This window comes from Peromyscus leucopus, chromosome 1 (assembly GCF_004664715.2).
Source record: "Peromyscus leucopus breed LL Stock chromosome 1, UCI_PerLeu_2.1, whole genome shotgun sequence".
Taxonomy (NCBI): Eukaryota; Metazoa; Chordata; class Mammalia; order Rodentia; family Cricetidae; genus Peromyscus; species Peromyscus leucopus.
Window position 1 is genome coordinate 76,332,720 of NC_051063.1, and position 22,352 is coordinate 76,355,071.

At 46.7% G+C, this 22,352-nt stretch overlaps 1 protein-coding gene across 3 annotated transcripts in view; it reads left to right on the plus strand.

The window, feature by feature from the left end:
- Nucleotides 1–22,352, plus strand: part of Rusf1 (RUS family member 1) — a 26,083-nt gene continuing 3,731 nt past the window's right edge. The window contains exons 1-6 of one of the 3 annotated variants that reach the window (XM_037210059.1): nt 1–361; nt 608–722; nt 8,239–8,284; nt 9,636–9,668; nt 9,773–9,878; nt 13,259–13,360. In XM_037210059.1, coding sequence (XP_037065954.1) covers nt 68–361; nt 608–722; nt 8,239–8,284; nt 9,636–9,668; nt 9,773–9,878; nt 13,259–13,360 — 696 coding nt within the window. In that variant the 5' untranslated portion in view covers nt 1–67. The remainder of the gene's footprint in view (nt 362–607; nt 723–8,238; nt 8,285–9,635; nt 9,669–9,772; nt 9,879–13,258; nt 13,361–22,352) is intronic. The other 2 variants (XM_028885656.2, XM_037210064.1) reach the window with 2 other exon arrangements.

Sequence of the window (22,352 nt, forward strand, 5' to 3'; positions counted from 1 at the left end):
GAACAGGAACTGTAGTTCGCCTCGCTTTTTGCCGCGTTGGACTTGGACCGACCGGCTGAGCCTGGGGATGGCTGACTCTGCGAGCTTGCGAGTGCAGCTGTGCACGGAACAGTTCGGTTCCCGAGCCCCGCGCGGCTGCCACGCCGCCGCCGACGGGAGCCTGCAGTGGGACGGGGCTCGGCGGTGGGGCTGGCTCTCCGGAGCCCCGACAGCGAAACCCGGGCAGGACGCGGGTGGAGGCGGGGGGCGCTGGGCAGCGCTGCCCGTTCTTTCGGGCCTCAGAGCTGTGCTGCTGCCTCAGGGCTTCCCAGATAGCGTCAGCCCGGACTACCTGTCCTATCAGCTGTGGGATTCCGTGCAGGTCCGGCTGGCCGACTGCCCGGGAGACTGGGGGGTGGGGGTGAGCGGTGGTATAGCTGGGGACCCAGGGAACAGGCCAACTGCAGTCTGCATTTGCACATGGAAGGCTGGGGTGCACGGCAGAGTGCTGACAGTTTTCCAGGTCACACAGCACCAGTGAGAGCTGGTAGAGTACAGTACCCCCCCCAACCCCCACCCCGTGCTCCTGCGACCACTCCTCACACTCCTCTACTTCTTTTCTCTCCAGGCTTTTGCTTCCAGCCTCTCCGGCTCCCTAGCCACCCAGGCTGTACTGCAGGGCTTAGGGGTAGGCGACGCAAAAGCCTCTGTTTCAGCTGCCACGTCCACCTGGCTCCTGAAAGGTGAGCTGGACCCCGGGAGCCTTACCTGCTGGTCTCACCCCCCACCCCCACCCCACCCCGCCTTCTTTCTCTGACCTCCTTTTCCTCCACTGCAAATCTTAGTCCTGAGGTTCCGCTGTGTTCTGACCTCCAACAGTGGCTCTGGTGTGTGTTTATGGATGGTCTGCTGTCTGGTGAGACAGTACACAGAAGCCTTGTGTCCCCATGCTTAGGAACAGTATTCTCGTTGCCCGTTGCTGGAATACAGTCATCAGTGAATCAGCCCAAAAGACACAATTTGTTACCCTTGCAAACTTCAGAATCCCTAAGTCATCTGGGTCCCTCTTCCTTAAATTAACTTTAAACCTACTTTATGCAGGGTTGCATAAAAATGCAGTTTATTACACAAAGCTGCCAGCTTCTCAGGATGGTGAAAATCAGAAACTTCAGGTGGGGAAAGGGGCACATAGCTGGTCCTAAACTGGTAAGGCTAAAATGTATTCTGACTCCTCTGGGGTAGAAGACAGTGCTGTAAATAATGATTAAAGTAATCATGTGCTGGGAGTGTACAGCTTTTTGGAAAAATCACCAAGAGAAAAAAAAAAAAAAGATAGCACCATGTCACCTAGAGAGTGAAGCAAAGAAAAGGGAAATCATCACTTGTCTCACTTGTAGGAGGGCCTGTGGCCTGGTGGGTCATCTGGCCTCTGTCCCTGCCTGCTGTTCCCAGTAGTATTTGTAGCGGGAGTTCTTGATGAACTCTGCAGCTGGATTGATTCCAGAGTGTTAGCACCTGGGCTTTGATCTGCCTTTTGTGATGTTGCCTTTTGTGTCCACTACCTTCTGTTTGAAGTATGTAAATCTTATCTGAGAGTTTCCTAGAGGTTCACAGCCTGTGCAAAACTTGGTTGTGGGAGAACTCAGAAAACTCAGATGTCCTGTGACTGGGAATTGCTTTGGAATTTGTCTCTTTGGGGAGCTTCAGCTAAGAGGCTTGGGTATGCAGAAATTGGCTTGCTAAGGTATAAATTGTGTAACAATAAAAAAAAAGCCAAAAAGCCTTTTGCAAAGCTAAAGTCAGTCAGTTCATCAGAGTCCCTGCAGCCACAAAGGCCAAAAATCATCCTAGAGTGACCCTGTTTCTTCCATGGACGTGTGTGAACCGAACATCCAACACAATGGGTATTTAAATGGAACCTAGGGGCAAGAGCATCCTCTTCTTTCATCGGCCTGGCCATGTCTTTGGTGAGCCTCCCTGGACCCTTTGGGGATCAGGAGGCTTCTGTTTATGCCCCAACTATTAGAACTGAGCACACTGTGTAACTAGGGGTCACCTCTAGAGAGGGCATGTTAAAGCAGAAGTGGATCGATTATTTTCTTGTCCTCGTTGTCTTTTAATAGCGGCAGTAATAATAATAACAGCTGCTGGCCGTGTTTTTATATGTGAGTCTTTCATTTGCTGATTAGACATGGCAGCTGTAGGACCTGTCTGCTGCTTCCCCACCTTATGCCTGGGGATAGAAGTGCCAAGGTCGCACAGCTGGTGACTTACGGGGCCTGGATTTGAACACAGGTGATTTAGTCCTCTTCACAGTATCACACCGTGCTTGGCTTCATCTTTGACGTTGTTCTCCCGTTATCCAAGTTTCAAAACTGCAGGTGAAGTCTGGGTCAGTATTTTAGCGTCATTTCTAAGCATCCCTTTCTTATCACCAGCATGTTGCGTATGTCGAACAGTGTTTAAGAAGAGCTGAGACTGTTTTAAGATAGGAAAGGGTATGCACTTTAGAACCTGTTACCGGTGTTAAAAGAAGCCCTCTTGGTTAGAAAGGATTTGACAAGCTTGTTTCCCTCAAGGGTGAGATGTTTATACGCCCCATATCAGAAGTACTCTCGGAATTCTTGTTGCTTTGTTTTTGACACAGGATCTTCTGTAGTCCAGGCTAGCCTAGAACTCCACCTATCACTGGAGATAACCCCTGTGTCTTCACTTGGAATTGTAAGCATGTACTCCTGTACCTGGCTTTGGAATGTATGGTGTAACCATTTTCAGACACATACTGTCCTGATTGGTTGGCGAGTTAGTTTTGCTTGGTGGTTTATTTTGTTGTTGTCAACTTGAAACGAGCTAAGGTCATCTGAGAAAAGGGGCCCTCAGTTGAGAACATGCCTCCCTAAGATAGGGCTGAGCCTGTGGGAACTTTCGTAATGATGTGGAAGGGCCCAGCCCACTGCACGGTGCCACCCCACGCAGGTTGTCCTTGGGGTGTATACGAAAGCAAGCAGAGCCAGCCAGTAAGCAGCGCTCCTCCATAGCTTCTGCTTTAGTTCCCGTCTCCAGGCTCCTGCTCTGCTTCAGTTCCTGCCTTGACTTCCTTCAGTGGACTGTGACCCAGGGTACATAGGCCAACAAGCCCTCTCCTCCCCAAGCTGCTCCTGCTCATATGTTTTATCACAGCAGTAGAACCCCAATTAATACCCTTACTGTACTGGAACCATGTTAATTGTTGTAACCAACAATAGTAATATCACTAGCAGTTAGTATTTCAACAGCTTACTATAGGCCAGGCATTTTGCCCTCTTACATATAATTTGTCTCTCAATGCCTACTATAGCCAACTTAATGACGTTATTCATTTTTCAGATAGAGAAACTCCAAGCAGAATCAGGCCAAGTGACTCTTGTGTCTCCTTTTTATTTTTTATAAGAATTTCATATGTGAATACTGTATTTACATAATTTATTCCTCTCTTCTCCCTTCACCAACCCCTACTTCTAAAATTCACAGCCTCTTATTTTTTAATTATTATTGTTATACACACACACACACACACACACACACACACACACACTGAGTTCATTTAATGTTGGGATTGGATAATCTATCAGGGAGCACATTCCTGGAGAAGACAGATCTCTTTCTTAGCGACTGTGAATTACTTGTGGCTCTTTATCTAGGGTGGAGCCTTGGGAGCTTTCCCCAATCCATGCCGGCATGTCAGCTGGTACCATGTCTCAGGTCTTGTTTAGGCAACCATATTGTTGAGATCTCATGAGTTCAGCTTTCCTGTCACACAAAGAAGGCACAGTCTCACAGCAGACATCCTGGTCCTCCGGCTCTTACGCTCTTCCTGCCCGCTCTTCTGAGATGTTCCCTAAGCCTTAGATATAGGAGTTATATTGTAGATGTATTGAGGCTGGGTACCCAATGGTCAGCTCTTCTTTGTATTTTGACCAACTGTGGCTTTCTGTAATGATCTCCATCTGCTGTAAAAAGAAGGGTTTTTTTTTTTTTTTTTTTTTTTTTTTTTTTGATGAGGGATGAGAGCTACTTATCTATAGGTATAAGAATAAGTATGTAGAATGCAGTTAGGAATTATCACGGTTGAGAGAAGTAGAATCAGTGGGTTATTCTCAAGGGTCTGTGGCCTCACTGGGCATGGGAACTGGGCTCTGTTTACAATACCAGGCACGGGGACTGAAGAGATGGCTCAGCAGTTAAGAGCACTGGCTGCTCCTCCAGGGGTCCTGCCTGGGTTCAGTTCCCAGCACTCACATGGCATCTCACAATTATCTGCAACTCCAGTTCCAGGGGATCTGATACCCTCATACAGACATGCATGTAGACGCAATACCAATGCACATGAAGTTTTAAAAAAATCATTTAAAAAATTGCCAGGCATGAATTTCCTAATTTTGAGCAGGGCTTAAGTCCAATTGGTTGGTTACCCCCAGAATATAAGTATCACTATTGCAGCTTTAGGAATATCATGCCATTCTAGTCAGTGTGGTTTGTGGGTATTGCAGCTGAGTAGGACTATTGATTACTTTTCTCTGTTGGTGCCTTACATACTTCTTCCAGACACTGTGAGAGTTAGTCCTTGTATTTATTGACTGATATATGCTGAACCATCCCTGCATCTCTGGGATAAAGCCACCTTGATCATGGTAGATGATCTTTTTGTTATATACCTATATTCTGTTTACAAGTATTTTATGGAGGATTTTCATCTATGTTCATGAAGGATATTGGCCTGTAGTTATCCTTTTTTGTTGTGTCTTTACTGGTTTTGATATTGGAGTGATACTGGCTCCTTAAAAGGAGTTTGGAAGTGCTCCTTCTGTTTCTATTTGGAATACTTTTCCCAATCTTTCACTCTAAGATTTTGCCCATTCTTAAGATAGGAGATGTCTTGTAGACAACAGGCAGGTGGATTTTGTTTCTTAATCTATTCAGCTAAACCTATGCCTTTTGATTAGAGAGTTGGTTGAAACTATTAGCATTTAAAGTTATTATTAAAAGGTATGTGTTGATTGTTGCCATGTTTTTGTTTTTTCTGTTTGTGATCTTAGTCATAAACAGTGTTTCAGTAATTGTTACTTCATTTTTTTTTTTTACAATCTCAGCTATGCTGATTCCTCTCTTCAGTCCAAAGTATTGCTTCCAGTATCCCCTGTATGTCTCGTTTAGTGTACATGAGTTCTTTCAGCCTGTTTCTTCACCCTCAACCATGGTAGATAGTTTTGCTAGATATAAGAGTCTAGGTTGGCAGTAGGTCAAGTGCATTACCCCAGGCTTTTCTGGTTTCTTAAGTTTCCGTTGAGAAACCGTTTGTTGTACTGGTGTGTTTTCCTTTATAAGTGACGCGTGGTTTTTCTCTTGATGCTTTCAGTATCCGCCCTTTGTTCTGTGTATAAGTGCTTCAATACAGTGTGTCCTGGAGTCTCTCCCCTAGTCTTGTCTGTTCGGTGTTCTGTGTATAAGTGCTTCAATACAGTGTGTCCTGGAGTCTCTCCCCTAGTCTTGTCTGTTCGGTGTTCTGTGTATAAGTGCTTTAATACAGTGTGTCCTGGAGTCTCTCCCCTAGTCTTGTCTATTTGGTGTTCTGTGTACTAAGTGCTTTAATTCACTGTGCCCTGGAGTCTGTCCCCTAGTCTTGTCTGTTCGGAGTTCTGTGTACTAAGTGCTTTAATTCACTGTGCCCTGGAGTCTCTCCCCTAGTCTTGTCTGTTCGGTGTTCTGTGTGCTCCTTGTACCTGTATGGGTATGTCTTTCCTTATAGTAGGGAATTTTTCTTCCGTGACCTCGTTGAAGATCTAGTTTATGCCATTGCCCTGGGGTTCTTGTGTATTCGTTCCTATAATTCAGAGATCTGGTCTTTTCATGGTGTCTCACAGTTCTTGTGTGTTCCTTTTGTATGGTTTAATTTTTTTGTATTCTTTGTGGTCTGTGTGGTCTAGTTCCTCTATCTTCGGATCTTGATATTCTGCTTTCTACTTGACCCGTTACACTTACAGGGCTTCCCTCCTGAGCTTTTCAGTTCCAGCTTGATTTCAGCTTGAGTTCTCGTCAGTATTTATATCTCTTCACTGAATTAATATTTCAGATACTGAATTGTCTCCATTAGGGTTTTCGTGGACATCACTCAGGCATTTATTGTTATCCTCTTTAGGTGATTGAGCTGTTCTTTGAGTCTTTCTTAAGCTGCTTGAATTCTTTACTAAAGTTTGTGGTTCTTTTATATTTGGTGTCCTGGGTTCATGAAGTGTTCACTGGAGAACACTTCTGGAGGACTACTGAATTTGAGTGAGGATGTACTCTGTTGACCTTTTGTATTGCTGTGTTTTCATCATGTGACCTGAACATGTGGACTTCTTTCTTTGGTTGTGTCTGATGTGAGATTATGGCCTGCCTTAGCTTGAGCTGGTCCAGGAACTGCAAGGCCAAAGCCAGGCTAGGGACAGCTGGTGAATGAGCTGCTGGATTGGAGCTGGACCTTCAAGTGTGGAGATGTAGTGGGGGTTGGTGGGGTCAGGGCAAATGGAAGGTGATGCCACACACTACACATCTTGATGTCGGCCTGCAGGTGTGGCAGTGGCACCGGAATGGGTTGGGGTCAGAAACCCATCAGGCAACGGCAGTGTGTGAGCTGTGTGTTCCATCTTAACCGCCACTGTTTGGCAGGGATTTTACAGTAGATCCATAGGTAATTTGTGGACAGGTGATTACTAATTCATCACTTAGACTGAGAAAGTTCTAGCTCTTCAGCTCCGCTAATTATAAAACATAGAAGAGGAGATGAGAATTAAATTTCCTATTCTGGTAGACAATATTGACTTTCAGCTAATAGCTAGGACATTATGTCATAATGCCACTCTCCAGCCCTAGAGATTGCTTCTATTGATCCACAGACCTCCCCCCTCATTTCTGTCAATGGCCCAAGTTGGATAGATGCCCTGGTGTGCATCTAAAAGGAAGAAATGGAGTCTGTCCCGGTGACTCCCTCTGAATCAGTAATAGTAATCTTGCCATGTTCAAAATTAAAAATTGGTATAATACAAAAATCTCCAACATAAGAATTTTGTTTATAATGTAATATGCTTGAAGGGACGATGCTCGGGTGAGTTTTAGAAGTAGGACACCCATAAAGTTGATTTGGTGGCTATCCCAGGACCAGGCAATGGAAGTGGAGAAGACGAGCAGACCGGGCAGGAAAGTGTCGTCACGCACATAGTATCTTTTGAAAGATTGTGGTAGTGAGGAAAGGTAGACCCCCGTATCCCTTGAATCCAGGGTTCAGTGTGTATAGTAGAAGGCACCCAAGCATGGAGGCTCTGTAAGGGCTGAACGTGCATATTAATCAAGAAAGGGGAGGCTCTGCCTACAGTTTTATATGGTGGGGAATCCCCAGCTTACTTTCTCACGACCTTCTCCACTTAAGAGTCTATGTCCTCAAACTCAAACAAGATGGAATCCTCCACTGCTTCAGTCTGTCTTTCCAGTGCCACCCTGGGAGTCCCTCCCAGCTGTCTGACCCTAAAACATTCCTTCCCTGTAGTCCCCCCCAGAGCTAATGCATGTGTGTCCACGTGGGGACAGGCTGAATTAGCAGATGTTTTCTGTGGCTCACACAGTTTTACCTTCGGCAGAGCTACTCAGTTCTCCCATTTTCTTATAGGAACAGCTAGAGACTAGACAAGTTTAGGGTAGTTGTGCCAGATAGCTGTGTGCTCCTCAACACTGTAGATGTGGAGCTTCCTGAGAAGCGTGTCGTGCTGTATGTAGTTTCTATGAATTAGTCTTTCATACAAGATTATAATGCTGTTTATCTGTGTTATTGTGAGTAGTTGGCCCCTGTCATTTTTACTGTCTAATATGCCGCTGAGTAGATCTACCAAGACTTTGTGACTGCCCTTGTCTTTAAACACTTGGGTCATTTCAGTGTTTGGCTGTTACTAACAGCATCGCAGGCTGAGGATACAGCTCACCTTATAGAGCGCCTGTCTAATGATGTTGCCAACAGTGTTTCTTGTCTGTGCTGTACACGGATGGGCACATAGTTCTCCTGTACCTACCGAAAAGCTGCCGACCTCAGCGCACCCCTCAGTATTAACTCCATCTAGAACTTGTCACCAGATGTTTTCCCAAGGGCAGTGTGGCTGCAAGTGAATCAGCCAGTTCCTCGCCAGTGTCTGTCTTGCCCTGCAGCTCCTGAGTTCTTCCCTTGTGCTTACGACGCCTTCTTCTCATCCCCAGATTCCACTGGCATGTTGGGCCGCATCGTCTTCGCCTGGTGGAAGGGGTGAGTTTGTCTCTCTTCCCAGTCAGCTGGCTCTGGTAGTGCTTCCCAGTGGCACTGGTGATAATGCAAGCCTTTGCTTGTTAGAGAGGTTCAATGAAAAAAACATCTATGCAGAGTGCTTAGCACTCTCATTTCCAGTCTCCGTAAGCTCTTGGGGTAGGAGTGAGCATTTTGGAGGTGCAAGTCCGGAATACAGCTCAGATGGGCAAGGCCCTGGATCAATTCCCCCAAATTGAAAAGAAGAAGATGACGAAGACACTTTTCAAGATGTGAAATACACCTAGAAGAGGGAAATGATTTTCTCAAGCCTCTCACTCTGTAATTGCCGTGGTGGGACCGAGACCTTTCCTCTTACCATAGCATCAGGCTAGTTAAGTGGGAAGCGTGCCCATGTGTTCAGAAACTCCCCTGTGCACATACAGTATACCCTGCCTAGGACTCCCTCTCCCACTGAGAGATTCTAGATTAAGATCCAGAGCTAATGATGCAATTTCTGGGCTGGGCTACACGGCAGCATCTCCTAACACAAGGATCTTAGAGAAACTGCCTTCAGGTGTTTAGGCATGGGCCCGAGAATCACTGTAGGATGGAGACAGAAGAAAGAGGTCGCCACCTACAGTGTTGTGTAATGGAGATATCCTAGGCCTGGATATTGGAGCCCGGGGGTTTCTCTTGGTGTTCCTTCCTGCCCATCCATTGCTTTGGGAGCCAAGAGAACCTGGGCTGCTATCTGTAACTTGCACTTATACCAAATGTGGTGTTAAGCAGTCCCAGGTGTGTGGACTTTGGCCTGGTTACCTTTGAAGAAGCAAGAAGAAAAGGAGAAAAGGAGAATGATCCAGGAATAGCCTCTTCAAAGGTTGCCCAGAGAATGAGAGACCAGCCAGTAAACAGGATGTTTTCCTTAGAGCCAGTAATGGGGAGTTACCCAGCAGTCACGGAGGGTCCTCCCAGCTAAGGGTCCTATTTCAGGCAGATCTGACTTTCATAGGTTTCTCAGAGGAGAAGCAGCCAGTGGCAGGCACACCATGTGACTTCGTTTGGCCCAGTCTGTTGCTAAGGGGAATGGAGCCAGCACTGGCGAGGGCCTGAGCTTGCCCTGCGGCTGAGCTGGGAAGGGCTGCAAGGCTCCCCAGCTGCTCTATCGAGCTGCCCAGGGCCTGGCCCGATTCTGGGATACTGAAAAGCAGCTGGGTGATTTGTGGCTAACAGGGGCAGGGCCACAGCTTCTGGTTGAAGGTATATTTCCTTCCCTGAGCCCTTTAGACCTCACCATGATGTAGAACAGCTCCCTTACAGCCCACAGCGTTCTCCTTCGTTCTAACTTGGCACAACCTCTTATCCCCAACAGGAGCAAATTGGACTGTAATGCAAAGCAGTGGAGGTGAGGAGGGATGGGAGAGAGGGAGAAGGGGGAGAGAGGATGGGGGAATCTGTCATTATAGAAGTTTCTTCTTTATGACCTGTAACCTCTGATCCTTCCCCTAGGCTCTTTGCTGACGTCCTCAATGATATAGCCATGTTCCTGGAGATTATGGCTCCCATGTACCCAATCTTTTTCACCATGACTGTCAGTACCAGCAACCTAGCCAAGGTACCCACCTCTGGGGCACTTTCTGTACCTGTGGTATCAGCCTTAATGATGCTGTGTACGGCTTACCTGGACCCTGTACTGAAGGCGCTTCTGAAAAAGGGACAAAGTTCACGTGTTTCTAGTCAGACACAGACAAATTTTCTGATCCTCCTTTGACTGGACAGTCCTTGTACCTCAGCCAGCCAATGCAAGGCCATGTTGGGAACACCAGTATTACTGTAATTAAGGAAACAATTCCACATAATTTATCTGGTAATCAAGAGAGGTTTATTTCTGGGATAACTTATAGCCAATAGGGGTTGGTTACAGGATCCGGGAGAGATGAGGTACCATCCAGCGGAGAACTCTGGCTTGGTGTCCCATCCAGCTTCCAGGACCACGAGGTATCCAGAAGGGCCAAACATTTATGCACCTTGAGTCTTAAGGGGCTCCCTCTCAGCCATGCCCCAGGGGCAGGTCATAGGCAGGTGTGGCCGTTACCTGCTGTCACTCTAGGGGCAGTGTGTAGCTAGAGTTTTCCTGCCTGGCCCACAGTCAGGACAAATCTCTGTCACCTGCCAGTCCCACAGCCGCTCAGACCCAACCAAGTAAACACAGAGACTTATATTGCTTACAAACTGTATGGCTGTGGCAGGCTTCTTGCTATCTGTTTTTATAGCTTAAATTAATCCATTCCCACAAATCTATACCTTGCCATGTGGCTCGTGGCTTACTGGCATCTTCACATTCTGCTTGTCCTGGTGGTGGCTAGCAGTGACTCCTTCTGCCTTCCTGTTCTTTCTTTTTCTCCTCTCTGTTTGTCCCGCCTATACTTCCTGCCTAGCCACAGGCCAATTAGTGTTTTATTTATTGACCAATCAGAGCAACACATTTGCCATACAGAACATCCCACAGCAGTGTTTCAAGGTCAAAGCTGGAACAGCTACCCACTGCACACCATACTAGTGGTGGAGCCCTGAGCCGAGAGCTGGAAGGTAGTCTGACACCAGTGTCTGGGGGCTAGCTTCCTGGCTACTTTCCTTTCTTCAGTAAAACATGTTTCTGTGCCTACTGCATGAGTGACACAGACCGCAGACTGTCCCATCTTTAAAGGAAACGATGCATAATTACACAAATATTTATGGAATCACAGTTCTGAGCATACCAGATGGGAAATGGTCTGGGGATGTAGAAAGGCCCTGCCTGTGGCTGAGTCCTGCAGAAGGAGGGGTTTGTGATGAAGGGAGGTTGGTCTAGGGCCGAGAAATCACACACACAAGCAATCCACAGATCACAACACAGCATCAGATTCCGATGGACAGACTGAAGGGCCACTGAAGCAAATGCAAGCTTTCCTTCTGTGATAGGGTTTACCTTGCCCTCACAGCTCCTTCTGTTGAGGAAACAGAGGTCTAGCAAGGTCAGGAGAAAATCCCACTACGGTCAGGTATGTAGGACACAGTAAAGCTCCACAACTCAGTTCTGGGCCCGTCTCAAAGACTGGTCTGTTAACGCCACACCCCAGCGAGCACTCTTGGTATTTGGGGGTAAGCAGTCTTTTTGTCTAGGGACAAGCAGTAAATGCTGGGCACACCGTGTCCTTTACCCTGCTTTTGTTACCAAGGTAGGAAATGCCAGAGCGTAACACTGCTGGAGCTGTGGACCAAGGGACACTGCTGGAGCTGTGGCTTCTGGCGTGTCCTCAGATTCTGCACTACACTGCTTCCGAGGCCTGTGTGACTGTCAGATACTGTACTGGAACAAGGCGTGGGCTTTCCCCTTAAGTTCACTCCGTAGAGTCTCTGACCAGCACTCCATCCACAGCAGCCAGAAGGTGGCTGCCATCCACACTTGCTCAGCTGACACCTTCCACTCAGTTCTCGGGAGTCTTCCTCCTACTTCCATCCCTTCACCTCTGCTGAGAAGCAGTTCTTTCCTCAGTGGTATAATCTCTCTTTAGTCCCTAACAAAGTCCAGGACTCTTTTGAAAGTGGAAGTCATTGGGCCAGCAAGATGGCAGCCCCAAGCCTGCTAGCCTGAGTTCAGTCCCTGGGACCATCATGGTGGAAGGAAAACCAGGGGCTCCTACACATTCTCCCCTAACCTCCATGCGTACACCATCACACACATGCACACATACACATAAATAAATATTTTTAATTAAAAAACAGTAAAGGAGGGAGTCAAATTGGTTACTTATGTGACCTGTTGCTCTTTGGGGACCTTAGAGGCTTCCAAGGCTCTACTTGGACCAGACTGTTTCCTGTCAGTCATTCCAGCCTCATTTTGTACCATTTTTCTCTTGATTTTGAACAAATTAGTTCCTCCACTTTGATAACTATACATGAGTCTCATCAAGAAGCTGTGTCTGCGTTTTAGCGTAGCATTATCAAATCGTATCATTAGCATATCATCCTGTCTGTTATCTACAAGAGGCTTGATGAGAAGTCAACAAACTAGTGACTGTTATTGGCTTTGCTATCTCGAGATCTCAGGAGAGGTCTAAGTGCCGTACTCCAGGGCCCTGGAGTAAGCTTGGATTGGCCTGAAAGGCTAAATGGGCCTAAACGGGGGCAGGGAGAAGAAAGGGCTTACACATAGGTAGAACGGAGACCAGACTGGTCCTCAGTGTTCACTCAGAGACAGGTTGCAGCCAGAGTAAGAAACGGAGATGGGAGATATGTCTTCAAAAAGATCTCTGTGGAAGCACACACCTGGGATTCTAGCATGCTGGAGTCTGGGGTAGGATTAATGCAAGTTCTAGGGCAGCCTAGGTTATAGAGCAAGACCCTGACTCAAAGGGCAAAAAAGGTCTCTGGGTAGGGAAGTGTTCTGGTGGGAGCCCCCCCACTCCACCCAGACCCTGACTCTCAGAAAGTCCTGCCAAACACGGCTTCTCTCCAGAGATGCTCAAGACCACCCCCACCGTGTATTTAAACTGCACCCCAGAAAACCAGACACATGGTTTTTCGGTCTCTCACCCCTGTCTTCCCTTGGGGGGTGGGGTGGGAGTGGAGGAGTCACCCGGGAACGCTTTACCCATTAAACTGGGGCTTTTTCTTACTTGGTCTGATTTGGATTGCTGTGTTGGCGGAGAGGCTTATTGGGGTGCAAAAACTTCAGAAAGGAAGTTGGAATTCCCTACAGTCAGGGCCACAGGGTGATAGTGGCAGGTAAGCTTTTCATTTTTCTCATGGAACAAGATGGGGAACATGTGCCTAAAGACATGAGAGTCAGAGCTAAAAGCCAAGGACTAGATTCCGTGTTTGCTGGAGGGGAGGGGTCACCAGAGGCCAGCCGTTCCCCGGTTGGTTTGAGTTATTTATGCGCTCATCCACAGAAGGATCTGTTTCTACAGCCCATGGCTGCTCTGACCTTCACTCCTCTCTTTTCCCACCCAGTGCATTGTGGGTGTGGCTGGTGGGGCCACTCGAGCCGCACTGACCATGCACCAGGCCCGAAGAAACAACATGGCTGATGTGTCAGCCAAGGACAGCAGCCAGGTGAGCATCGAGCACTGGGGAGACAGCATGGGGGAGGGAAGGGGCCAGGACAGGACACAGTTTGGAAGTGTGGAGAGAGGCCCGTGAGTGCCCCGGGAAGGATGTGAGTAAGGAACCTAAGTGCCCTGCCGTGACTCAGGCTGCGGGGCAGAGCTGACATCACAGTTTTGGAGATGAGTTCAAGCTGATTCAGCCCCTGCTCACTGCCTGTTTGCCTCTGTGGCCTCATCTCCACCCTGGGAGCTGGATGTACTGATGCGGTTGGCAAGTTGAGGTGTACTCAGCATGTGAGGTTGTTAGGGTCGCCAGCCAGAGGCCTCCACTTAGGAGTTTGGAAGGTCCTTCTGGCCAGCACCCTTCCCCCTGACTGTGGGAGCCTGGAGCAGAGTAGGACTAAGAGGGACAGCCCTGAGACTGAACCCCATAGGTACTGGGTTTTGCCCCAAACCTCTGTGCTAAGTGCTCTGGGTTTTCTCAATTAACTCACACCCACGCTGTAAGTCAATACTGCTGGATCCTTGTTTCACAGATGGGGATGTAAGGCGTGGGCCCCCGAAATGTGAAGGGTTGTTGTTGTTGATTTGTTTGTTCCTTGCTGTAGTTGTTGAATCAGTTTAGAAACCTGTTCTATCCGGCCCTTGTTCTAGCCCTACCTCACATTGGTTTGCACAGCAGCCCTCAACTAATATCTGAAAAGCATTCATCGCATGTCCAGTGTGTCCCCTCCGTGGACTCAGTCCAGACTTCACAGTGGTGTTGTGCCCATTGTGACCATCTCACAAATAAGGAACTAAAGCTCAGGAAGTCCCAAGTCCACCCGGACACCCGTGGGCCAGTCCCTCCTCTCGGGAAATTGTTGGACTGATGAAGTGTAGGCCAGGCCCTTTGCCCAGCATCTCCCAGCTTCTCAGGCTAGTTCTCCCTGGCTCCCGGGCCTGCCTCAGCCCCCAACCTCAGTGAGGCAGAAATGCATCACCAGGGCACTGTCGACCACGTACTCAGTCCCATTTCTGCTCCCTCCCCCATTTCTGCTTGTTTCCAGGGAAAGTGAGGGTCCCTTGGGGGATGCTTAGTCTCATTATTAAAAGAATTTAGAAGCAGATTCAGTGTGTGTGACAGGAGCGGTGAAGGAACTGCTAAAATGGTCACTGTATTATTAGGGTTTGTATTCTTTTTGGTTACTAGGTTTTTATTATAGATAAGAGAGAGAAAATATCCAGACATCCGGAAGAATCTGTAACAGAGAGAAAAGAAGAAGACTGGACATGGCCAGGGCTATCTGCAAGAGAGAGGAGAGACCGGGAAAGAATAGTGGAGATAGCAAGAGCTGGAGACTCGTAAGATAGCCAGAGAGGAGCAGTGAGACCGGCAGGAGGGGAGACGGCAGGAGGGGAGACGGCAGGAGGGGAGACGGGGTAAAGAAAGGGCAGACGCTGTGCAGCTGTGCGGGGCTTTGAAATGTGTAACAGGTTCTTGTGAGGAGGACCAGGAGCCCGCAGGTCAGCAGGGACTTGACATGAAACCCACAGGTGCATGGCGGTGGAGAGCCAGAGGTCCCTTCTGCCAGAGGCCAGGGAAATGCCTCCTTCTGGGGACAGAAAACCTGTTCCCTGGGTTCCTGAGGCAGGATGCCTTTTATCTCAATACCAGAAATCCTTCCATAGTCCAGTGTGTGCTCATGTCTGGACATGTAGACTGCCTGAGACCTAACACTCGGAAGGAAGCTCAGAAATAATTAGTTTAAGAGAAATACATAGCAGAGGTTAGGTGGAAATCCCAGCAGCCTCCTGGAGGAGAGCGGGAGAAAAGGTTAATGCCCTTTAAGTTAGGCATGAACTAGAAACAGCTTATTAAAGGAAGAAGCACTCCCGAGAATGGAAGTGACTAGCAAGTGAAGGAGACTCCAGAGAGCATCCAGCCAGGCAGTCTGTGGTCTTCATAGCCGCCTCCCGTTTGTACTTTGCAGGCTTTGTTTCCCGTAGACTTTGGTAGATGATACCAGGGTAAGGAAGGGCAGCCACTGTCAACACAAAAACCACAGCTGTCATCTTAGAGGAAATAAGAGAGTTTATTCTGGAGCCACTTTAAGTAACCATTGCCCAGGAACACAGAATTAGGTTGCTGCGAATTCCATATTCCAATATGGAAGCAATTTCCTGAGGTTTTATAGTTTCACAGAACAAAGAAAGACACAAATCAAGTCAGGATTAGAATACATTGGTGGGTGCACCAGAGAGGGTTAACAGAGACAGATTTTGTTTTAATGAACCCAACTTAGAGTCTGTTCTTTGGTTAGAGACCTGACACATTCGGTAGAAACTATAAGCAATTACTTTGATAAAACATAACCTTTCTTTTTAAGTGTATTAATTGCTTGAGAAAAGCTAAAGGCCCGGGGCTAAATCATTGTCCCAGTTTTTAGATTTTAGGAACAGCAGAGCCTGGAGGGTCGCTTTCTGACGAGATGATTGTCCTGGAGTGAGGCTTGGACTGGAACTCATCACGGCCTAAAAGCCAGTTTATTTACCAAGCAGAGGATGTTTTAGACCCCTTCCAGGTCGGCCCTGAACAATTAACAAGCTAGCGTTTGGCTAAAACCGCCTGACTCCCCTTTCATTTTAAATTTTAGTTATAGTATGAATCAAAAAGAATTTTGACTAAATTTAGCGGTTTTAATTAATATGACCATTTACTTATAAAACAGTTTGGTTCTGTGTAAACTATAAAAATACAAACATATGTGAACACAGTTGTTTGTAAAGATAATTCCAGATTCTGTACCACTCATCAGTCTTAGGTTCAACTGTTGATTAGATCACATTATAATAGAACTAGCAATTCTTTTTTTTTTTTTTTTTTTTTTTGAAGGTCTTCATTTTTATTCTTTATGTACAAAGACTAACATGATCTGTTTCACTGTGTAGACAGTCTTGAATAATCCATTCAAGGTTGCTTAGTCCAACTTAATGAAGCCTATGTCCTTCGCATACTGGCGGAAACACTGACGGCACATGTTCAGGCCATATTTCTGAATCAGACCGTGGTGGTTAGAGCAGACGCAGCAAGAGCAAGAACCCTGGCCAAACTTCCCGAACTAGCAATTCTTAATCCAAAATAAGTTTTTACAGACGTGATTTTAATATAAAGTCAGAGATCATGGATCTTAAAATCAGGGTGTGACCTGACTATTGATAAGGCTTTGAACAGGCTTATGTGACTTTCTTTAAATTGGACAAGATAAGAACCTAGAAACCCCTGTCTGTGGAGGAGTGCTGAGTGGGGCCGGCAACAGTTCTTGTTTTATAATTATAGTTCTAAGGCAAAACTTAGCTGTGGAAATGTAAGGTAATCATTATTAATACCTTTGGACCTAAAAATACAGTCATCTTGGCTATATACTGAGCAAGTCAACCGAGATTGTGAATTGTTTGTTTTGTATAAACAAACAGCATTTTAAGATTTTAGGAAGTAACTTATAGACTCAAAGATACCATTTTAACGGGTTTTAAGAAAGCAAATGAGGGCTGGAGAGGTGGCTCAGCCGTTAAAGGCTAGGCTCACAACCAAAAATATAAGAAAGCAAATGAGAGTCTTAATTTATAAATACACACATATAAAGCCTTTTAATATATGCTAAAACACAGTTTAAGGTATGCCAAGACTAAAAAATAAATTTAAATTTCCAGCATGAGATTTTTTTATTTATTTGCAAAATTTTTAATGATAACATTTATGTGTATATATGTGTATATATATATATATACATGTATATATGTGTTATATATATATACAATTATTTTAAGTACCCAGAAGAAAATGGATGAAAGAAAAAAATCTAAGTGGTCCCTGTTAGTCGAATTCTAGGGACAGAGTGAGTTCCATTCCAATTGTCCTAACATAGACTATCATACTGCTAATCACTTGCAAACACGTGACACAATTACAGTCAGGTGTTCAGAAGCTCCCTTCTATAGCTTTAGAGGGAGCAAGATTAGTGTTTGGGGAGTCTGTTAGGCTGCCCTCTGTCTGTGGGTCTAGAACCTTGCATCTATAAGAAGGTTGAGTCAGGGATGGGTTTTTTGTTTTGTTTTTTGTTCTTTGAGACAGGGTTTCTCTGTGAAGCAGTCCTGGCTATCCTGGAACTCACTCTGTAGACCAGGCTGGCTTCGAACTCACAGAGATCTGCCTGCTTTTGCCTCCCGAGCGCTGGGATTAAAGGTGTGCACCACTGCCCGGCCCAGGGATGGGTTTTTCAGGTCATTGCTGTTTAACATGGAAAGGGTAGGGTCCAGCAGTTGGGGGTGGGGTTGCTGAGAGTCCTGTATTATTGAAAGATCTTAGAATAGCATTGTTATTTGAGCTAGTAGGTTTAGAAATAGTCTTTGTGCAGTTTAAGAAAAAAGAGGAATTGGCTGGTGTGAGGAGCGTCCGTCCCCTTGGGCAGGCTACAGGGCGAATGCGGCACCTGTTCCGCAGTGAGGCAGGAAACTGGGGTCTCTAAGTCACTGTCAGACAACAGATAGTCACAATAGGACGTAGACTTAGATGAGGCCGACTGCTGTTTGGGGACTCTCCAGAGTCACTGTCCGGCTTTTGTTGAGGGTATATGATTAAAAAGGAACACGGACAGTAATTATTCCTGAGGGTCCCAGCATTCCCCTACCTCCAAGACGTGCTATAGACACTGGAGTAGATGAAGCTTTCTTTCCTCATATGTACCCAGTGGGGTTTTAGATCACTTCCCTTGACTTGTACAAAATAAATCCAGCTATAGGAAGGCATTCAAGTTTAAGATTTATCTTTTGGCCAGATTTTTCATTCACCAGCTTGCATTGAGGCCAGAGATTACAGCGAAATATTAGGCTCTTTTTCTCTGCATTTTAGAGCTTCATCCTAGCATGTCATAGCAGCAAGTGTAAGGTGAGAGGCAGTACTGGAGTTGTCATCCGTGGTCGGGGACTGGACACGGTATTTTCAGGTTCTTGGCTTCTTAGCCCAAGAGTTGGAAATTAGAGCTTGCAGAGATGTGCACAAGAAGCAAGATAACTTTATCTGGAACTAAGCTGTCATACTGATTAAAATGGGATACACAGTCAAGATTGACAGCTGGCCACAGTGAAAATACTCAAGGACCCTGGGCTACAGCCTGGTGTCTTTTTTTTTTTTATTTTATGGTGCCTAGGGAAAGGAGGAACTGATTACTAACCAGCATAGTTTGGGTTGTTCAATATTTTGATTAATAGGTTCAGTTACGTGATTGTTTCTCTACTATGTATGCCCCCTTCCCATAATGCTTCCAATTTCAGTCATATGTAAACTCAATTATGTAGACTTGAGATGATAAATAGGGAATTCTCCCTAAAAGGTATCTTTACTGCTCATGCACCACAAACCAGTGCAGGTCAGATTGGCCTTTCTACTCTTTATACCTGGATACACAGTGGATACATTTGAATAGAAACTGTCTGCATTTGATGGTTACCAGGGGCAGGGAATACTGGAAGGGGTGTGTGTGTGTGTGTGTGTGTGTGTGTGTGTGTGTGTGTGTGTGTGTGTAGTAATGCAGATAAAGGAACCCAGCTGCCCAGTGCATTGTAACAAGAGAGAGATGTGTGTAAACCAAAACCAAGTATCTCCTGTGTGTGCCCGCCTCATTAGAGCCCCCAAAGTAAAGTAGAATGTCCCCTGATACCACTCTGGTCCCAAGACCAGTCTTCATGTCTTTAGCTCTTACCCAAACCTCCTTGAGGAAAAGCCCCCAAGTGTAGCCCCAAGAGAATTAAAACCGTGGCTTGTGCTCCCTCCCCAGGACACCTCTTCCTCTCTCTTTCATCCCAAACCACTGGGTGCAGATGTTGCTAGCGTCTCTGAGGTGCTGCTTCCTGTACTGAGGTTGAACACGGTCTCCTAAGATGCTCTAAAAAGTAAACAAAAACGGAGAAAGGCAAAGAAACAAGAGGGTTCAAACTCTTCTTTTTTAAATCACTGTACAGGTTGAAAGTGCAGAATGGGTGTGGTTTTCTGTTTGTGTTTTACCTCTAGATCATTTCACTGGAAGATAACTGTTTTCCTGTTACAGAGAAGACACCTATTACTGAGGTGAATCAAAAATTAGCTACAGAGACCTAGGTTTCCTGACAACATGGGATCAGGACCACAAGTCACCAAATACACCACTCAGTTCTATAGTTTATTTTTCCTAGTGCAACTCCTTAGTCCTTGAGTCCATTGAGGTAGAACCCCAGACTATATGCCCTTGCCCCATTAAGAATTGTCCCTGAGCCGGGCGGTGGTGGCGCACGCCTTTAATCCCAGCACTCGGGAGGCAGAGGCAGGCAGATCTCTGTGAGTTCCAGGAAAGGTGCAAAGCTACGCAGAGAAACCCTGTCTCGAAAAACCAAAAAAAAAAAAAGAAGAAGAAGAAGAAGAAGAAGAAGAAGAAGAAGAAGAAGAAGAAGAAGAAGAAGAAGAAGAAGAAGAATTGTCCCTGTAGAGAAAAGCAATGTAAGCTGGGAGGCATCGGTAGTTGCCAACATTCAAAGCTGTAAGCAGTAAGATCCTGCAAGGAGTGGCGTTAGCATTCACTTTATCACATGATGGTGGGGACACCTGGGAGACATTAACCCCTTCTTAATAAAGAAGAGTAGAAGGGTAGAGACCGAGGCGGGGAGAATAAAGGAAGAAAAAACAGGCATTGTATAATGCAGGATATGGGGAGTTTGGGATTCCCACGTTTGTTAACTTCAGGCCTTGGAGGGTGATCAGAGGGACCCAGGTAGATAGAGCTAGGAGTCTCACAGGACCATCTGGGTGTGAATTGACTATAAACAGGACATAAAGTTAAACAATATACAATGTCTCTATCACTGTTAAGATTATAATAGCTCGGCAGTAAAGGCACACCTTTAAATCCCAGCACTTGGGAGGATATCTGTGAGTTTGAGGCCAGCCTGGCCTACAGAGAGAGTTCCAAGAAAGCCAGGGTTACACAGAGAAACCCTGTCCTCAAAACCAAAACCAAAACCAAAACAAAACAAAAAAGATTATAATAAACATAACCCATTTGGGCCACAAAAATCTAGCGATCCAATTCTAAATCTGTTTACCAATGAGAGGGAGGTATTTGGCATGGTCACAGTCTGATTTTATAGATCTTATAAAGAAAAAGAGACATCACCAGAATTGTCAGGAATACACAGACAGCATTTCATTTAAATGAAGTTATTAAAAGAGTTGATCCTGATTTCAAGCCTCAGCACCTTTTTGTGGTGCTTCCATCTTGCCTGGACCCCGCCTGCCTGAACCCTTGGGGTCAGGTACACAGCTCATAGCAGCCTCTGTGCCCAGAGCTGCTTCTCTTGGTGGGTGGGTCTGAGATTAAAGAATGAGAGGGACAAAAGGGATGTAGAGAAGACTGGGATGTGCAAATGGATGCTGGCCGAGTGCATTGCCAGGATCACTGGGGACACTGGGTGGGCGTGCCTCCTGGCTGTCACTGCTGCCTCCACATACCCTGCAGCCCCATCGCCCACCTCAGAAAGCGGGGACTCCGCCATCGTTACCCTCACTTGGGCTCTGGACCCTCATATTGGGCTTTGCCCTCACAGAAATCAGCCAGGTTTGTGGGCGCCAGGGATCTGGGCGCCGAGCCTCAAAGCCTGAGGCAGGACAGAAGATAAAGCTTGGACTCAGTGCTTCCAAGGGAATCTGGACAACAGGGAACTGAATCTTTGAGGAGCCCCCTTGGAGTCCCTTCCAGGTTACCACGTTTTACAGGGGAAACTAATGTTCCCCATGAGGGTTCTAAGTCTCAGTGATGAGAGTTTAGGAACAGATTGAGGAGGAAGCTCAAGGATGGTTTTATTAGACCTGAAGAGAAAAACAGTACAAGTTAAGTGAAAAAATCCCAGCAGTCTCCAGGAGGGAAGATGGAGAAAAACGTCACAACTTTTAAGTTAGACCTGGAATAGAAATAGATTGTTTAACAGGGGTAAAAGTCTACCGAGAAAGGAAGGGGGCTGTGGAGCTGAGGAAAGAGGTCCACAAGGCACCCAGCCAAGCTGTGTGTTCTTTCGTGAACATGCACACACACATACACACACACACACACAAACACACACACACACACACATATTTCTCTGACTGTTTGGAGAATGCTGTTGTCAGATGACGCCAAGGTAAAGGAAGGCGGGAGTCTTCCTCTGAACCTGGCTCCTTTCACGTTTGTCTGGAGGTTAGCTTCTCCGGGTGCCCGCGTTCACACGCTCACATAGTGTTGCTGCCCTTCCCGCGGCCGCTGGAACTGTCTACCTACCGAAGCAGGGCCTTTCTGTTCCCGAGCTCCTCAGCACCTCCATCCCTGGCTTACCACCTCATACGCAGCCTTCATTCCCTTGACCTACCTCCTTGCAAGGAAAGCTGGGAGCAAAAAGAGCTCTTGGGCCTCGGGAGGCCCCTGTGTGCCAAGACCAGCTTTTCCCAGAGCCCCAGTAGTTAGGCATCCCAGTTCATACTCTTGAATAATGCCCTGGGGCAGGCAGCAGGGCGCTTTCCCCCAGGATGTCTTCATCCGGCTATTAGGGTTCTGGTTTCCTTGGCTCACTAGCCAAGGTCAAGGCCTGTTCCTGTCCTCCTGGGCGTCCTTGTTGCCAGTTTTGGAAACCAAGCAATCAGGGATCCACCTTTCCCAACACACAGTAGAAAACCAGTTGTTTAGAAAACCAGAAAAACAGCCAAGAGTGCCCAGTCATTCAGATGACTCTTGGAAGCAGCGAAGTTATGTCCCACGGGTGTTCTGAGGACGCTGTGTCTATTGAGCAGAGAAATTCCCAGCATCTTTTAAACAGCGGCTCACTCCCCAAAACATTAAAAATGTAGATGGCACTCCCACGAAGGAAGGGAGCCCAGGTTGGCTCTGAAGCAGAAAGGATCCCAAGGCCGTCCCTCTGCCTGAAGGGAAGCCCTCTAATGCTCAGTTTCTCCGCTGTTTTCC